At 45.5% G+C, this 20,321-nt stretch overlaps 1 protein-coding gene across 1 annotated transcript; it reads right to left on the reverse strand.

Annotated features, from left to right (window-relative positions):
• Positions 1 to 48: 48 nt before the first annotated feature.
• On the reverse strand, positions 49 to 19,097 carry fbxw8 (F-box and WD repeat domain containing 8). Its single transcript, XM_084467819.1, has 11 exons — positions 18,598 to 19,097; positions 18,399 to 18,503; positions 17,089 to 17,253; positions 16,640 to 16,728; positions 14,365 to 14,522; positions 13,977 to 14,176; positions 13,290 to 13,511; positions 7,728 to 7,849; positions 2,996 to 3,169; positions 2,446 to 2,562; positions 49 to 565 (listed from the first exon to the last, which is right to left on the reverse strand). The coding sequence occupies exons 1-11, from the start codon at positions 19,060 to 19,062 to the stop codon at positions 400 to 402; spliced, it is 1,983 nt and encodes a 660-aa protein (XP_084323945.1). The 5' UTR covers positions 19,063 to 19,097; the 3' UTR covers positions 49 to 399.
• Positions 19,098 to 20,321: the final 1,224 nt, after the last annotated feature.

Here is a 20,321-nt window from a genome sequence, read left to right on the forward strand (position 1 = left end):
CATGCATTGAATGTGTGTTGTTTAAAACACATTTATTGAGCTTAAATGTGGTGATTTAACATCCAGTTCATCAATATTTTTGAAATCTCAGTTCAACAACACAGTTATGAAAAACTGCTGTTATATTACAAAATGCTGTACAAAATCATCCTGAATCCTAAATGATACTTTATAAATTAAAGTTACATTGTAAAATACATTGCAGGTTTTAGATTGACAATATTATAAAGGAAAAAGTAAAAAAAAATTACATAAAATCAATAGAAGGAAAGAAAGCATTTGGACACACACACACACACACACACACACACACACACACACACACACACACACACACACACACACACACACACACACACACACACACACACACACACACACACACACACACACACACAGCTAGTACGCCGGGTATGCGCCCGGCAGCGTGTCGTAGGGCACGGCCAGGCCGATGTTGTAGTTGTAGCCGTGGGACTCTGCGTAGTTGGACCTGCAGATGGGCAGGATGTGGTCCTGGGCCGTGGCGTCCTCGGAGAAGTCATAGCGGCTGATCACTCCCCTGTGTCTAGGGAAGATGAATGAAACACTGTTCATATTATACTGGCTTTGATGAGAGTAAAGCCGGCCATCCCGGTGCATCTGGGTTTGGGATTATAGGACACAGATCACTTGTTTCACAGTGACGTTGGCCGTGATATGACAACCACAAAACAATAGGTCTCTGGGGAAGGACGTGAGTACTTAAGGTGAGTACTTCACAATCAGTACTAGCCCTGATTGCAACACGCATATCTGAATGGCTGGCAGACGTCAGCACTTGGACGACTGCCCATCACCTGAGGCTTAACCTCAACAAGAACCTCAAAGATTGCCCACACTTGGACTTACTGGTCACTGTCGAGAACATCACTGTATCTCCGTCTCCAACTGCCAGAAACCTTGGTGTGGTACTAGTCAACCAGTTATGTTGCACCGCCAACATCACCGCAGTGGCCCGATCCTGCAGATTTGCACTTTACATCATCCGCAGGATACGGCCCTTCCTCACAAGGGAAGCAGCTCAGCTTCTAGTCCAAGCGCTGGTCATTTCCTGCCTGGACTACTGCAACTCGCTCCTAGCTGGACTCCCGGTCTCTGCTATTAAACCTTTGCAGCGTATCCAGAACGTGGCAGCGTGCCTCGTGTTCAACCTACCTAAATTCTCCCATGTGACTCTCCTCTTCCGCCACCTCCACTGGCTCCCTGTAGTAGCCCGCATCAGATTCAAGATGATAGTACTGGCATACAAGGCAGTCGATGGAACTGCCCCTGCCTACCTCCAAGCCTTGGTCAAACCACACACCCCAGCTCGATCCCTCCGCTCAACTACCTCAGCTGGACGTCTGGTACCGCCATCACTAAGAGCAACCAAAGGTTGATCAGCTAAATCACAACTCTTGTCTATCTTGGGACCACAGTGGTGGAACGAGCTCCCTGCTGATGTCAGGACCGCAGAGTCGCTCACCAGCTTCCGCAAACGACTCAAACCCACCTGTTCAGAGTTCACCTAGACTCTACATAGCCATTCAGTCCCTTATTTGTCTGTTGCACTATTGTTTGTTGTACGCCCTGGCACTTAATGAACGCACTTAATGCAGGTTGTATTCATTTGTATTGTAATTGTACTTAATTGTGTAGCATGTACTTAATTGTGTTGTGCATGCATGTTGTGTAGCATGTACTTAATTGTGTTGTGCATGCATGTTGTCTAGGATGTACTTAGTTGTGTAGAATCTGCAGTAGCTAGCTATCACTGCTGTATACGGGAATGGGGTTAGCCTGGCGATTGTTAGTACTTGCACTTGGTTCTAGGAACATCTTTACTGTACCGACGGTGATATATTGTTTCACTTCTTATGACAAATGTACTTATTGTAATTCGCTTTGGATAAAAGCATCTGCTAAATGCCCTAAATGTAAATGTAAGGTCAACACTCTTAGTCGTCACCTTTTTTTATCATCTTAAATAAATGTGAAAAAGTTTTGATAAAATATATTTCAGGGTAGCCACAGGGTTAAGGGTTAAGCACGGATGGATCACTTAGGAACATTGGTCACAACACTAGTCGTCTGAACAACGTCTGTATCAACCGTATCATTAGCAGGGATGAACCTCCCTAGAGCTCCTGTCCACAAGAGTACATGACTCTGTGTGATGACTACTGTGAGCCAGCGGTTCACCTGCTGAGGGGTGAGTGATGACCACTGTGAGACAGCGGTTTACCTGATGAGGGGTGAGTGATGGATGACTAGAGCTGAGGGGTGAGTGAGACAGACAGACAGTGTCAGACAGACAGTGAGGCGGTGGTACCTGTTGAGGGGTGAGTGAGGGGGTCAGACAGGCAGTGAGGCGGTGGGGGTGAGTGAGGGGGTCAGACAGACAGTGAGGCGGTGGGGTGGCCGTACCTGCGGTGGGCAGTGAGGTCGTCGTCGGTGATGCAGGCCCCACGGGGGGTCTTCTCGTCCGGGATGTTGGCCGTCACCAACATGCTGCCTTGGAAACGCACGTGCCTGACAGGATGCCTGGAGTTGACACAGAGAGATGTTTATGTTTATATATATATATATATATATATATATATATATATACATATATTTATGTATGATTATGTATGTTTAAAAAAGCTGAATTTGGGCACGTCATGGAAATGAAATGTCTGTAACCTACTATTACTACTACCTATTTCTTCTGTTCAACATTTAAAATGTATAATATTTTTGTTCCTTGTTTTTGCTCATTTATTACATTTAAACTGTTTATTCATTAAATCTGTTTTATTTTTCACTTTTTGTTGTGGGAATGCATGGTGAAAAGGGGAACACCCTGCACTAGAAGACATCCGGAATCTTGTTGTTTAGAGATAAATCAAGAGGATTCCAAGCATGCCTGTTGACGTTCAGCAGTAAATACTCTCAACACCAACAGGGGGAGGAGCCCAGGGAACGGCGAGGCCACCTGTTGTGCATCTCCCACAGCTTGGCTCCGGCCCTGGAGTCCCACACGCAGACCAGTCCCTCGTCTCCGCCGCTCACCATCTTCCAGTCGTCCGTCTGCACCGCCGTGACGCCCAGGTGGTGGGCGTACAGCGAGACCACCGACGCCCCGCTGCGCAGGTCAAAGAGCCTCACCCTGGGGGCCCGGAGGGAAACGCGGGACATCAAGACCAGTGTTGCCAGATTGGGACAGATTTCCCACCCAATCTGGCAACAGCACACTGCAGCCAGGGTTGCCAGATCGGGCCGGGAAATCTGGCAACACTGATCGAGGCATCACATAAAACAATCGTAAGAACGGAAATATATCAAGTGTAAAATGGCTCAATTAAATTAGCTAATGATACTTGATGATCCAGCAAATGCACAATGTAGATGATACACTCATAAAAGGTCAAAGCCGACTTGCTGAGTGAGCTTTTGTGGCCAGGAAAGTTTTATTTTGGGGGACAAAATTTGTATATATTTACATATAAGATAGTAAGGCGATGCTGATCTGGAGCACATCCCCGGGGAGCATGAGGACAATATGGTACCGGGTCAGGCAGCCCTCGGGGTCTGGCTTCCTGGCCGCGGAGGCGGTTCCGTCGCGCTCCGCTGGCCCACCGTGGTGAATGGGCCCATTCATCCTCACACACAACGGAACAATTCACACTTTCAAAGGAAAGCAGTATGACAAGCGTTGTGCTTTATGGAGCCGAGAAAGACACTCTAAACGGACAAAGAAATAGAGGTGAAACTGGGGGGAATGGCTGCGTCTTCAACTCACAGTGGCGGTACTCGCTTTCAACATGGAACTGTTGCCAGGGTAACTATGAGTTCTGTTCTCTGAAGTCCGCAAGGTGAGCCCCTGATAAGAACTAGGATACTGTGATTATGTCATGAAAAAAATACTGAATTAATATTCTACTGTTCCAACACTGAATTAGTATTTGTCTGGAACCGGAGTAAAGCTCAGTAGCTCATTCATATCCGTATACAATGTGACATGCTTAATCTTAAAGTTGTTGTGCTGTTGTCTCTAGCTGCAGTAATTGAAGTGAATGTTGGGATGTGACTCACCCGCCCACAACCCAGAGGAGCAGGCTGAGCCGGTCAGGACACATGGATGGAAGAGAGCTACAGGAAACTGCACTCGGAATGCCATACTACACAATCTGTATCTAACTACCTGTAAATTCCCCTCTGCGAATCATAAATCTATTCATCTTCCGTCGCGGCAGAAGCGCCAACGAAAAATGAAGCCCAAACTGGGCTATGAGCGCTAAGAAAATGCCACTAACCCGCTGCATACGCGGCCAAACACATTGGTATAATCAGATCAGTGGTTCCAGTTTGTGGTAGAGTTAGTGAGAAGAGACAGGAACCCAGGGGAGCTGGAGAGCCATCTGTTCTGATCACAGATTTATTGGGTCTCCGAGCACCCGGGGGTTGGCGGGGGGGGGGGGGGGGGACCATCCACATGCTGAATCCTTCCAACAGGTTTATAACAGTGATGTCATTCTTTTTAAGCAATTAAGGAAAACTTAATTTTGTAGCTTCCAGATATTTTAAATGACCCAGTGTGACGCTTGCCGCTCATCTTGGCCCGCTGAGACGCACTGTGAGGGATGAGGATGGCGGAGTGTAGTCAAAATGTATTTGCCATTATTGGCAGGGAGCTGTAACCATTAATCGAATGCTGGATGACTCTTCTGTGGTCTGGCCTCTCTCGATTAATCAGCAAGCTCATGCCATGCCAGGTAAAGCATTTTGAATTATTAGACAAACAAAGTAGAACCAATGCCTTAATCACCTCAAATAGTAATATTGTCATCCAGCCCATGTGACACCAATGAGATAAAAGTTATTTTAAAAGTTCAAACACGTTGAGTTAGAACACTTTCTTGCATAGAAAATGACCAAACTTTTTCTTAATATTGACTAAAATGTCTGTGAAACATGGCATGTGACATATAACCAGATGGGGTGTTTCATTCCTGGTTCCTTCTCCATTATTTAATAAAGATCGAGGGACAAAGGGCTCAAGCTAGGTCTTTACAATCCTCCCTCTCCTTTCAATCTTTCATGTCTGGTTACATATTGCCCACTCTAGTCGGGCACGTCTCCAGACAGCCCCCATCAGGACCCCGTACCGCTGACCCCACAACGCCCTCCTACAGTGGGACACAGGGAAGGACGGAAGGCATGCATAAGAGGCTGGCCTCGAGCCACCCCCACGGAGCCCGGACCGACTTCACTTCATTCAGCCTCCGTTCCAAATGCCCCATCGCCCAGCATGCCGCCGCCTCTCGCAGCACAACTACCGCCATGTCTCCGAGGGGAACAAAGACCTGCACATGAAAGACCTTCGTCTTCTGATCCACCAACATACTTGGGTTGCTTGGGTGCATGCTTGGGTGTCGCTGAGCATATGAAATGACACGCCCCGCTGAGTACTCCTTTATAGATCAGAATCCACAAAATAAATACGACGAATAATAACTTCTTAAATAAATACAATTCTCTGTTGTCCGGGGGAGCGGATACGAGCCGAGCAGCGTGCCTCACCAAAGGCTCTTTGTAGGGTTAACGCGGCACCATAACAATAAGATGAATCCGGGCTCTGCCCTTCACTCTGAGCCAGCTACTTAACAGCTCACTGGACGTTGCTGCTCTTCAGCGCCAGCCTGAGCCCGGACGCCAGGTCGCCGCGCTGGTGCCAGATCACGCAGCGTGCGCAGCCCATTACTGAGGCGACCCGCCGAAAAGAAAGGCTCTTTTATTGGTCTTGTTTGTCTCATTCCAAGAGCCAGAGTTGGTGTGTGTGTGTCGTTGTGTGTGTGTGTGTCATCGTGTGTAAACCCATGCATCTACTTGACTATTATTTGTAAGGAGGGCTGACTCTCCCTCCCCCTTACACGCCCGCACGCACACGCACACGCACACGGTTCTCTGTTAGCAACATCTGACGTTATTCTTCTACCATCTGCAAGCTGCTGTCTACCTCACAACTTTCCACAATAGTAAGAGCGCTGCTCTTCCAGGTGTGTGAGCGGAGGGGAGACGGGGAGGGAGAAAAGGGGATAGACTCGGAGGTGCGAGTTCTGACTAGATTCAGCGTCTGGCTTGTCTCTCGTGGGCCCACCCTCCAGAACATCTGGTGCCCCCCCCCCCCAATGGTGAGGAGGGCCCACCAGCCACTCTCCCCGCTCCAGTCATTGCGTGTTTGGAGTTAGATTGTTTAACAAGCCTGTTTTAAAGTGAGGTTCCTGGCTGGCTTCCCGACAGCCCACGAGATCCACCGGCCCAAACGGTGAGGTGTGAAGTGTGTGTGTGTGTTGTGTTGTCTTTGCCAGCGTGCTAAACAACACGCTCATGTGTATCCTGTGCAGTCATTAAGAACGACACTTTTGTGGTTTGACGCTTTGTCTCGCGCGTTTTAGTTCAGCTAGCATTTTACTGTACCTGGTTATATGTGTTACCTTTATCCGTTTGTCCTAGTTGCTTGTCCTGATGTCTCTTAAATGCTTCTAGGTACCAAGTTGCTGAGGTGTTGAGATGGGGAACATGGAGGGATTGGTATAAGGTATGTAGACCATTAAATAGGTGGCCAGTACATGTTCTGAATTTTGTCAAAATTGTGAAATTATTTTTTTTGCGTTTTTTAAGTACCTGTTTGGTCTCCACTCTTATGGGGGAGATGTGATGACCTTGCTCTAGTTGGTTGTGCAGCTGATTGTGGAGGCGTGTCTCAGGTGTGGCAGCAGGAGCTGCAACACACCTGATCACCTGATTCCAATCAGGCTCCTCCTCACTTGTATCCACCGCCCCGTGACGCTTTGCACGAATTGTGGACTGTCATTCATTCATTACGATTTCAACCAATTATTTCGTTTTGTCCGGTTGTAAGTACATCCTCAAACGGCACGCGTTGTTCCCAAGCTTTTTAAAGCCATAATTGTATTCAGCGACAGAGCGACGATATACAGCGATGTGATTTAGCCTGCCAGCTGTTCAGCTAAAAACATAGCTGAGGCGTGTGGGCGGCCGAAAGTGTGGCCCACATTTCCCCAGTTACCACCCCAGGAAACTTGCGGATAAGATTGCTGCCTAGGCCATCTCACTCTCTCTGATCCTACCCAGACACCAGGGGTTTTGGTTCTTTAGATGGGTCTGATACACTACACTACTCACACACACCCGTACACTACAGACACTACTGATAATACTGTATCATTGTTTATCTTTATCTCTTTATAGATATTATTGTTGCTATATAAATACTTCAGTTAACCTCCCCTTTTTGTCTGAACTACGAGCTAGTTCATGACAGTAAGTGAGTGTGTGTGTCTGGTTTCAATGTCATTGTGAATTCATATTTGTAGTCCTAAAGCAGTGTGATTTGATGCATGTCTGTGCAAGTGTACTTGCTTGTATGTGTGTGTGTGTGTGTGTGTGTGTGTTCAAGTGAGTTAGTGAATGAATGAATAAATAAATGAGTGTATATGTATGTGCGTGCCTGCTTGAGTGTATTGTTAAATAAGTGAGTGAGTGAGTGAATGAATGAGAGTGTATATGTACAGTGTGTGTGTGTGTAGTAAATTAGTAAATGAGTGTATGTGCGCGTGTGTTTAAATAAGTAAGTGAGGGAATGAATTAACGAGTGAGTGAGTGAGTGTATATGTATGTGTGTGCGTGTGTGCGTGTGTTACCTTCTGTCTTTGTTTCCACACGCCAGCAGGTGGGGGGGGCTCAGATGGATGCAGGTAAAGTCACCTTGAGAGCTGCCCAGCCGCACTACAGGCTGCCTGGTCTCCACACTGTACACCTGGATCTACACACACACACAAACATACAAAGTCAATGGTCTCATATTTTTCAGCATTCTGCACGAAACAACTATCCAACTGATTCAAACATGAAAACTATTTGAAAAAAAAACAGACTTCCAGGCTACCTATTGTGTTTATTGAAAAATCAGCTTAGCTCAGGAGGTAGAGCGGGTTGACTTGTAACTGGAAGTTGCTAGTTCAATCCCCAGCTCCTCCTAGCAGAGTATTGTGGTGTCCCTGAGCAAGACACCTAACCCTAACTGCTCCCGACGAGTTGGCTGTTGGTAACGGTAACGCAGACCTATTCAACTAGTGGGCCGAACACGGCCCTTCTTATATTTTTTCTGGCCCGCAAGAGGTTGCCTGCAAACCTAAAAAAAAAAATACAGTATATATATATATATATTTATTTATTTATTTAAATTTTATTTATTTTTTATTTTTTGGTTTGCTTTCGTTTTATTTATCATATTACAGTGTAATATGATAAGTAAAACAAATGCATTAAATCTGTCATACACATACCTATAAGGCTCTGTCTGCACCTGCTATTGGCTCAGTCAAGCTCACGTTGCATTTTATGCTGGTGGGCCAGGGAGAAAGTCACTTCAGCTAGGCTAACAACAGCTTCAGGATGTCTCTCTCCAAGCCAAAGAAACGTATGATTGATTGTGAAAATCGCCAATTCAAAAGCAAATGGACCGACAAATATTTATTAACAAAAAATGTTATGATACGATTAAAAGTGAAGAAGAAAGGAATGCATCTGACAAGTTTATTCCATGTAGTAGTACTATATCAAGTTAACACTACTTTAAGTAAGATTTATTTGTAGCCATTCATTGATAGTTTTACTCTATGTGTGGCCCCTGAACCCCCAGTGGTTTTCCTTTTTGGCCCACTTGTTAAGGAGGTTGAATAGCCCTGCGGTAACGGTACGTTGCAGTAAGTAACATTCGCCACAGCCCTGACAATACATAGATGAACGGACAACAGTGATTACTGCTGGAGGAGCACGGGCCTTTAAGCTACGCTGAGACAAACGGTGGTCCAATATCATTTAGAAGAGCGATGCACACCACCAGTATAAGTTTAATAGCTGTGGCAAAATGTATTTTTTTCACAATGATTCCATCTAGAATTGGCTTCACCGGTCAACAGTGTTTAAGTATTATCCTTAACGAGTCTGGACAAATGAGGTGGGAGGCGGAGAGGACCTGCTCTGAATAATGAAAGGAACGAAAAAAAAAAAAGAAATGTGAGGAGGTGTGTGTGTTCTTGTTTGTGTACGCATGCATTTGCATGTGTGCATGTGTATGTGTGTGTGCAATAGAGGACCAAACAAAGAAGAGGCAGAGGGAGGAAAGAAAAGGAAACAGCTGAAAGTTAAGACAACTGAACGAGTGAGAGACAAAAGGCAGATGTCGGAAGGAGAGAAAGATAAGAGGAGTGGGGGATGAGAGACACGGCACATCAGTGAGATAAGCCAAAATGAAGGCTTGAAAAGGGATGAAGGCAGCGAGGGAAAAAAGTCAAGTGGATATGGAGGGGAAGAGAGGCTGGCGCTACAGGCCAGCGAGGTAGACAGTGATGATGTCATCCCCCCTCTCTCCCTCCCTCCGTGCGGGGCAAAGACTACATTTAGCATCGCTCCAGGACCAAGCCAATTCAAGAGATAGGCACTTTGCAGACACTTGGCTTACTGAAGGGACTCTGAGTTTTGCGAGCAACTCATCACGCAAGATCCAAATGCATAAAAGGAGGGACTCTGCAGAACTAAGTTTGAGCTTTCTAACTTCAACGTTCCCAAATTCAACCAAGTGACAAGCACAGGGGAAAAACGTGTCATTAACAAATTCTATTGTACTCCCTGTACAACTGCAACTGTCGTTCATGTTTGGGTGTTCTTGGAACCACTACTCCCACTCCATCATGCAGGGAATAAAGATGTGGACCCTATCCCTGAAACGGCAACGCTGATCTCAGCCCAGGAGGAGTGAGCGGTTCCATCACGGCTGCGTCCAGCTTTGTCTTCGGGCTGTCTCACCCCCCCCCCAGCGCAGGAGAACAGTGCCATGTTGCTCAGGAGCCTTTCAGCTTCAGCTCAAGAACATGGCCCAGGATGTGCCCAACTGACTGCCCAGCAGCCAAACGCTGGGGGGGGGGGGTGCCCAGCCATCCTGGCATGGAGAGGACTCTGGTCTCACATGCACGTGTACACACGCAGACACATGCACCACACACACTCCACACACACGTACTCACACGGATGAACAAAGCCGCAGGTGGATTGATGGTTAAAACAACCCGCTGTGAAATTCTAATTGCACTGAAATTCTAATTTTCATGTCCAATTTTATTTCACAAACTATGAGCAAGAAAAAGGGTCCCCAATGGCAATGTGATTTAAAAGTTTGAAACGCCTACCCGAGCCAGAGTCTCACTGAAAAGGAACCACAATGACAGACTCCATTGTGAGAGAGAAAGTGAGACATGACATCAGTAGACGCCACCTCTATAGAGCTGTTACAGCTTTTAATGAAGCATATGTTTTCCCATTTCCCAAAAAATAAGCAAAAACTAATTTGGCATCCCAGGCAACTGCTGGCAATTCATACTTCCTCTTCACAGTAACCAGAGTGACAGACTTGTGAAGCTGGTTACTGTTTTTCAAAGAAAGAAAATGATTTAATTAGCCAAAAGAGGAATACTAATCATGAATTGGCATAATTTAAGGATGGTTTGAAAAGGTAAAAGTTTGGTTGTCATTTCCACACTAGCCATCATACAAATATTAAAGGAAGCAGGTGGAAGATACAGGCAATTCAAATATGAATTAAAAATTATTATGTGATTCACATTTTACATTCTTATTAAAAACAAAAATATATATATTTAATCATCCTTTTAGAACAATACTACATAACTGTACAACATATAGTCATGAATGATAAAAGAAGGCAACAATTCAACATAATATTCAACATAAAAAAAAGAGATAAGAATAACAATGAATGATTTTCTCTTCTGGTATGAAAACAAAACATATACAGATAATCTGTCCACATAAAGAAGTATCAGATAATATCTAGTTCCAGAAAGAGTTACTCTTTTTTGAGGGGAATGCCTGTAAACCACAATATCCTCAGAGAGAATATTCATCATCCCGGTGAACCTGCTCGTCTCTCAACAGTCCACCGTGTGGTGCTTTAGTGCCACCAAACACCAGCGATGGCCCGGGGCCAGCCATGCCTCTCCGCAATGGCAAGATGTCAGTGGAGCCGAGCCCACAGCCTCAAAGCAACACAAAGACATTGTGGAAGAGATGCACAAAAACACTTTGGTTCGTCCATATCTCTGCCTCGACAAAATATTTAGCAATTGTTGAATGTGACTCACTTTTGAAGTAGAGTGACAGAGCTCTTGTTCTCAAAACAGCACTTTCTAATAATGTGAAATAGCACACACTCAAACACACACAGGGAGCCATGGCCCTCAGGTAAATGTCTCCCGACTGAACCGCGTGTCTGTTGGGTAATTGTACGCTCGAGATAAAGTTATGAAGCTTCAATTAGGGCGCTTGGGGTTGTAAGAATCACAACACAATTAGACGCAAACAGAGGCCACAGTGGATGAACATAGTGAGTTTAAAGCTAGAGTAATGAGGGACCGAGCCCAGAGGGATGACTGACGGCTTCAGATAGCTCGTATTTATTCCTTGTGGGGCCAGACACTGGAGGACTGGGCGGTACAGAGTGTTACGGCGGCTATTTAAACATACAATACAGATTTAGCTCAAGAGTAGAACATCAAACAAATGCTTAAGTGCCGAGCTAGAACCATCAAACAAATGGCCACATCAAAACCAGTCAATTCAAACATCTTAGGACAAATATTTAGTTACTTTTTTAACTATACAACACAATTAACTAACAATGTTGGTGAGAATATTATCACACAATTGAACATAATGAACATAATGATAATGATGTCTGTTTTTATTCCATAATGTATATTCATACTATTGAATTGAATTAAATTAATCAAACCACCAATAATCCGTCCGCAACAGCTGTGTCAATAATGCTATTCAATACACAGACCTTTTAAAGAACTCTTCTTTCTTTTCTGGACCAAACTCGGCACACGACACCTTACAAGCTACATACATTGTACGCTACACGCACAACACGTTGTAAGCTACATACCCAACACGTTGTAGTCTAAAATACACACACAAAACACACTATAGGCTTCACACACAACCTTAACGTCAGTTCAAGCAGGTAACCTTCAGGCCTTTGTCTCAACATTCAAAAGAGGAGTGCTGGATCAGACACAGCCATCCAACAATAATGGAAATGTTCCCGTCAAAAAGCAACACATTTGGCTTCTCCCGTCTGAGCCTCTGCATGCCGCCACGCACCAAGGGAACAAAGGAGGCCTTGAAAACAAGCCACCAATCCCATTAGCGGACAAAGACCCCAGACCTTCACTGTGGAAACCGTTTGGGTCCAGAAGACTGGGGGGTGCACGCAGGTTGTCAATTAACACTGCCAATTAACATTGGTGGTCAATTAACATTGCCAGTCTAATTCATGACATCAACACATCTGAACATAAAACATCATGTCTAATGAATCACATCAGTGATCAGCATTTACTACATAGTGGAAAAGGCACTTATTATAATTATAATTATAATTCTGGCAAACACAGAAGATAAGTGGAAAAAACATGTCAGGCGGGTGCATGATGCACCTTTTATACTCGCTAGATTACCAGAAAACAGCTTTTTCTCCAACAGACGCTGGACATGGTCAACAAACACATTTAATTTCATAGGTCTATGAACAGGCCAGTGCCTCTCCAACTGACCAGGTCTTATTTACAACATTCCTCCATTTGTTATGTCCCAACGAGGACGAACCAACCCGGTCGTCTGGGGCATAGCCAGGGCCATATACCTTATCAAGGGAGAGACTGCATCTGTTCTTTTGTCTCGTCTCAAACCTCAAACCAAACTCGTCTCAAACCTTTGGTTCGGTGAGAAGAGGGATCGACAGCCAAGGAGCACGTCAGGAGACTGCTCCTCACCACCTACACTAAGACTATTCCTGTCCTGTATTTCTGTACCTGTGCTGTATTACATCCTGGAATAAACCATCTATTCCACCCTCTGATCCAACCTGTCAAGCTTCCTTGATTTCCACTTCAAGAATTACTACTACGACGAAAAAATAGACAACGCAGAGTCTATACGAACAGTTTAGAAATAAGCTGAAACCTAACAGGGAGAACCAAACCTTTCACCACCAGTAGGTTGGTTTGCATCAGAAGACGCCCTCTACGGGTTAAACAAATGCGACTGCATGCATAACCTCTGATTGCCCGATATGTTTACCCCTTTTAGATGTCCTTTCCTCAGCACCTCAGACCCACCTTGTTGCCTCCGTCATGCATGCCCCAGCCGCTGCTCTTCACCCCCAGGGCCAGTTGGGAGGCGGAGGCCGCTAGGCAGGTGATGGGGTGGCCGTAGACGGAGTGCAGAAGGTGGGGTTCCACCGCCTCGCGGGGGTCCAGCAGGTACACAGAGTCCCCGGCCACCGCCGCCGCGAGTGGACGCCCTGGGGGCCGGTCTGGCACCAGGAGCAAGCTGTCCACCTGCACAATGGGAGCCACAAAGGGACACACAGACTTTAGCCCTCTCCCACAGGATGATGATAATCATGGTGTGCAGTCGGGTCCTCGGTACGGGAGACAGGGGTCTTTAACTCACTGTGATCGTTCTGATGACAGAAGAGTGAATAAGCAACCAGATGATAACCTAGACTCGCTAGCTGAGGAGTGTGGGGGGGGTGGGGGGGGGCTTTTAGATCAATGAGTTTTTGATCCACCCCCCCCCCCCCCCCCCCCACACACACACACACACACAAACCAACACACCCACCCACACAATCAACTTTTGAAAAGAGTTATATAAATGCAATGATTTATTAGCATCGTCCGAATCAGTTAATTCAACCAGTGACTTGACATTGGAGACCATTACAACTCCTCCTTCTCCCAGCATTCGGAGGCTGGTTGAGGGGAGGCTAGGGGAGCCGGGAGGTGAAAGGTACCACTCACAGGCTGGGGTAGCTGGGTGCTGCAGCTCGTCCTCCAGTAGCCGCGGTCGTCACAGTGATCCAGGCGGACGCTTCGCCCGGAGGCTGAGGCCAGCGTGGAGCTGTCAGTGCTCAGTGTCAGGGCCTGGAGCCCGCCTCCGGCGCTCTGGTAGTGGTGGACGGGCTGCCCCCCCGTCTCTGTGCTCCAGATGTCCACACAGCCTGCAGCCGGCAGGGAAACGTATGATAAACATATTGCACACGGGATGTGACTGAACACCTCAGCTCATATCAGCCACAGGCCACAACCTCCACCACAGGGGGCGTGAGACAGAATCTGATACAACACGTTCATTGTCATTGTAATAGGTGTGTGTGTACATGCAGACACACACACACACACAGCTCACCATCTTGGTAGGCTGCAGCAGCCAGCGTGCTGCTGACCTGGACGTGAGTGACCTGGGGTCTGGGTTCGGTGTTGGCGGAGAGGCTGTTGGTCTTCAGGTAGGAGGCGGACGCGTCCCAGTGCAGTGTGTCCCACAGCCTCACGTCTCCAGAGGTGTACCTGGAGCCCAGACCAACACGGGACACACAGAGTCAGGTGAGTCCATGGTTAAATCCATTATTGACACTGATGCAGGACAATGTCACCTCTCCCCTCCAAGGTCGCTAGTTCTTCAATGATTGTTGTGGTTTGTTGTATGTGGTTCACTGTATGTTTTATTGTGTTTGATTGTATTTCTCTCTTGTAAAGTCTCAATGAGACTCACCTGGTGACACTCGGGAGTATTCACCACAACCAACTGAAACAATGTGTGGTCCCGTGGTGGTTATAAAGCACTTTTCAGGGCACCTAAAGTTCCTCACATAGTGAGTTTTAGGGGAAAACCCACTCATCCACTAGTAGTGTGTAGCATCCACCCGGTGATGCACGCTCCCTACACTCCTCACGCTCACTACAGGGACCCCACAACACTGTGCAAAGTGAATGAGTAATACCAAGCTATACAGAATGTTGTTTTGTCCTCTTAGTGCAGGACAATTCATTATTTGGAGAATTGATCATACCATTGGGTACCAGAAATGTGACTTGATTGTCAGATGTTAGAAGAATGCTTTGTATGTTACCATGTGTAGTCAGTGAGAGAGAGAGAGACAGAGAAAGAATAATGATCTCATCGCCCAAACCCACCCTCACCACCACCACCTTAATCTCCTGGGAGAGTGTCTACCATTAGCGCCTCCACAGAAAACATTGTGTCTGAGCACGCATCTGCCTCACAGCATGCGTGTGCACAAGAGAGAGAGACGGTGTGTGTGTGTGTGTGTGTGTGTGTGTGTGTGTGTGTGTGTGTCATCATCTCATAGCCCTTCAATTGGAAGTTGGTGAATACACACGTTGACAGAATACCAACAGTTAATATAGGCTGTTGTTGAGTCTTATCAAGACGTAATGACCACAGCATGTGGTAATTTGCAGAAATGAAACAAACTGCATAACGTTTCCTAATACTTCACCCATGTGAACCATCAGTACTACTTTACCACTAAGGAAGAATGACTCAAAACTGTTGAACCATAACCCACTCGACAATTTTTTTTTTTAGGACAAACCATAAATCTAAGAAAAATGTGACTATAAAACATATTTGGACCTACATGGATAAATAATGTGTTTAGTGGTACTGATCTGTCATCACACACATTATGTAGCTTCACTAAACAAATCTGGGGGTGTGTGTGACTGAGGCTGTTGGGTGTGGGTGTGTGTGTGTGTGTGTGTGTGTGTGTGTGTGTGTGTGTGCGAGGCTGTTGGGTGTATGTGCGTGCGTGTGTGTGTGTGTGTGTGTGTGTGTGTGTGTGTGTGTGTGTGTGTGTGTGTGTGTGTGTGTGTGTGTGTGTGTGTGTGTGTGTGTGTGTGTGTGTGTGTGTGTGTGTGTGTGTAACTGCGTGCGATGGTAGGCACTAGGCTTAAATATTCATAAACATCATCTCACTGGGGTCCAGGGAGACGGTGCCGGACCTCAGGGAATGGGATCATGCGATTCCCCAGAGGTCCGGCCCCTCTCCTGGCGTGCAGACACTCGGGCTCCCATGGGGGCTCTGAATCTATCATTCTCCCCCGGTCGTTCTGAGACTCAGCCCATTTTTAACCTCATGACATGTGTCACATGACCACTATTTAAAGAAGCAGCCAGAGGGAGGCTGAGCACTGCAGGTTTCACTGTGAGTGAGGAGCGGTAGTAGGACGTAGTTCTGTGGTTCTACTGGACAAAGCGTTGACTAAGAGCCCATCCACTTAGAACTTGACACAGAGTTGGTGACCACTTACAGTCTCCATGTAGTTTTTAATATGTCGCTAAAAACAAGTCACGATTCATTGTTATTCAATGTGTTATGTTTGGTGTGTATAAGTTGAGCTATTAGGATTGTAATGGTTTGGGTCTAATGTCACATTTGCAAAGGTATGGTAGTGGCTCAGCTTTGAGATGATAATGTTTATGTTGTGGGTTCACTGAGTTTAGAGTTTAGCCTAAGAAGATCTTTGTGAGGTCACATTGGGGATGTGGAATAATTATTGTCACAGTTATAACACATACATAAATAATCAACCTACAATTTATAAATTAAAAATTAAAGCATTCCAATATAAAAACAAAACAGAGTGTGATTTTCACTCACCCTGCCAAGACAAAGTTGTCACAGGAGCTGACGTCACACAGAACCTTGCCCAGCTCATACTGCAGCTGAACGATGGACCCAACGCGACTCTAGACAGGAAACACGTTTAAATGTTACACAGATATTGACCCACGTTAGTTTACCTCCACTCAGACATCCTTAACTCACTCCTGGTCAAATAAGAGGTGGTATTATAAATCCTACAAATACAAAAAACGTTGATCCTAGAACCTTTGTTAAATTATTTTACATAAAATAAAGTTGTACTCAAAATCAACATTCATTTTTGTCTTACAGGTTATGGTCTAGGAGGGCTTATGGATGACTAAGTTAAGTAATGTATACAATACATACAACATACATACAATACATATCCACCTGGATCTTATTACAAAGACACACCATCTAGTGTGTGTTGTCCTGAAAGCCCGCAAGCCTTTGGCGCTCACCTTCCAGTTGGAACGCACGGTGTTGTGAGAGCTAAGGCAGTCTCTCAGGGTGCTCTTCCAGCAGGGGGAGTCACACACACTGGCATCTAACTGGTAACCCGCCTTCAAACACACCCGGTACCACAGAACCCCGTCCTCGGCTAGCTGCGCCCATGCCTTGCTGACCTGGTGGGTGATAAAGATGGGTTGATGATTGTGCGCAAAATTTGCTTTTACACACTGGAAATTACAATTTGCTTTTTTATGTAGTAATTTAATGATATCTGACAAATATTTCTTACACAAAAGTTTGTCAAACTCCATCCTCGGTTTGTTTGTTTTTCTGAATGAGTCTTTATTTTGATTAATATAAATTAATCAAAGCCAAGAAATCCCAACGCCTGTATCCTGACGTCTGGTTTAGTGTATGACTGGATCAGGGGTGATGTCTGCTTTAGTATATGACTGCACCACTGATGTCTGGTTAGGTGTATGACTCAATCCTTGATGTATGGTTTAGGGAACTTCCATTACCCTGATGGAAATGGAAGTTGGTTTTATATTTTTTTCCTCCTCAGCTGTATTAACTCAGTGATGAAGAATTACTTCTTTTTTTAGTACACTTCTTCACAGCAACATATTTCATTAAATTTTGAGCATGATCATGGGAAGATACAGACAGCGATTTACCAAGCATATATTCAATGGGACAATGGTGTACATGATTCTTACAGGGAAACGTTCACATTGTGGGCAGTAACAACAAAGGAAACCAAGGTGAGGGGGGAGTGACTATCGTGGAGAGTTTAGGATTGGCCATGGCTGAAGTCAACCATGGTGGGAGAGATCAAATGGAGAGACCAAAGAGACATATGTGAAAACGGCTTTTACTTTTAATTTGCAATACACTATGGGGGAAGCAGACATGTCTGCAAGGCTGCAAGACGGTTAAAGGGATCCACACAACAAAGAAGTCAGTAGATTGGCATGGCCTCAGTATCAGATTTCGTGGCTTTGCAAATGAGGTAGAGAGACATCTCTAGGTCCAAGGAGTATGTATAGAAATGGCTTTTCAATTGACTAGTAATTATATAAGCGAGGTTAATATAATTTGCACATCATTTATATTATAGTTATTGTTAATATTTTGACAACACTCACTATTAAGATGGAGTTATGTTGATATTTATAAGGCCTTTGTTGATTTTCATTTTGCAAAGAAAAGAAAAAACATGTGCATATGTGGGGGTACACAATTGAGTATCTACTACATTCTGCAATAAGAACAAAACAACATTAAGATCCCCTCAGTTTACCCAGCCGCCCCATACCTGAGCACATCGTCCTAGGTCAGCACAGTCCAGGTACTGGAATATCTTCAAGGCCAACTCATAGGGCAGCTCAATGTCAAAAAATGGAATGTCATTCAGCTCATTCTGTAATCACAATGTAGCAAGTTTTATTAACTATTATGAGTACAATACTTATTATAAGCATGATGAACCATTATTTACTCCATCCTCATCATACCAGGTCCTGGATCAGTAGATCCACGAGCTTCTCGCCTTTAGATGCTTTCTTCTGTGGCTGTTGGGAAGAAACCCTGTAGGTGTCAGTGGTTCTGTGGTACTGTCTCTTCCTCCGGGTCCTCTCCTCCTGAATTCTCTCCAATAGGGGACTCGTCCTCCCGTCCAACAAACCACTTGCAATAGACACATACTTGGGTTCATCGCTGGACTCTGCGACACACTTGTAATCTCCCTCACCTCCCGGATTAACAATTGAAGTTTTTTTTGATTCGGAAGAAGTCGCGGTCTCTATTCGCACGGTTGAGTTTATGTTTTGTGTTTTGTCTTCATTTTTGTCGGTTAATTCCCGTTCCCAGCTTTTCCTAAAGGCCACGAGTTCATCGTCTGCCATATTCAAGCACAAATCATCATCACGCCCTTTGGCAATTGTATAAACTCGTGATATTATATGGTTTGTAAGACGCATTGAAGAAGTATAACCATGTTTGAAACATGCAGTAACCCATCGAAGAGAGCTGGAGTGCTACGTCTGTAAACAATACGAGGAGGAACAAATCCCTGCGCAGAAGAGTTCCGCAATCTTTATTCCTCAGTGTTTATTCTAGACGCTCGGCGGCTGATGTATTTTAGAGTCGACATGAATGTTGCATTAATAAGACGTATACATTTCTCAAATTTAACGTGTATTCAAAATTTAGATTTCCGATTGGACACCTAAAAAAGTATCTGAAACAGGCGAGGTAAGTATTTTAAGAGTTTACGACTCTCCATCTCTCTTTTGGGAGAAGATGATGTAAACCCCTAAACCACGTGACACGTAATGCATAATACAACAGGAGGGGGGGAGATGGAGAGAGAGAGAGAGAGAGAGAGAGAGAGAGAGAGAGAGAGAGAGAGGGGGGGGGGGGGGGGGGGGAGAGAGAGAGCGAGAGAGAGGGAGAGAGGGAGGGAGAGAGAGGTGTGTGTGTGTGTGTGTGTGGGGGGGGGGGGGGGGGGGGGGGGGGGGGGGGGTAGGGTAGACAGAGAGCTAGACAGAAGAGAGCATGTGAGGAAAATACAAACACAGTTCAGATTTCAGCCAGACAACGAGGGAGGTTTTAAAGGAGTAAAGCGGGGACAACTGGAGAACTCGATCGACTTTGAGTCAAGATGTGTTGGTTACCCGTGGACCAGCCTTTGGCTCTCCTGAACGACTCGGTCTTTGGCCAAGGTCCCACCACAGAAGCATGCTCCGCCACACAACTCCTCGCGTCCCGTTTAAGGACCATCGGGGATCAGTTGGAGAAACGACGGGCTGCTGGGGACAGCAAGCGATGCAGACAAGAAGAACAACTAAAGAGACAAAGCAGGCATTTTAAGAGCTTTATTTATACAGCGGTCCACCTTGCGGTCCTTGTTCTTCTGGTCCGACGGCGACACCTGTAGGGCACGAGGTCGACTGACAGCAACACCGGCAACAGGTATCTCCAGGTGAATGTACTCTTCGGGTCTTTCTTGTGTGCTACATTAAAACTACATGGTGACAGATGCTAAGCATAATTGAATGTAGGCCTATGTGTCTGACTATTTTGGCCTACATAAAATGGTTATTTGGATTGTTTTTCTTATATCTTTGTCATTAGATGGTGCCTCCAGGACATGCAGGGGGAACCAAGCTACGAAGAATTTGCACTAATTATAAAAGATGCAAACAGGTCGGAAAGGCCAGCAAGTCCGTTTTTTCCT

The sequence above is a fragment of the Micromesistius poutassou genome (genome assembly GCF_964030765.1).
Source record: "Micromesistius poutassou genome assembly, chromosome: 5".
In the NCBI taxonomy this organism is placed as follows: Eukaryota; Metazoa; Chordata; class Actinopteri; order Gadiformes; family Gadidae; genus Micromesistius; species Micromesistius poutassou.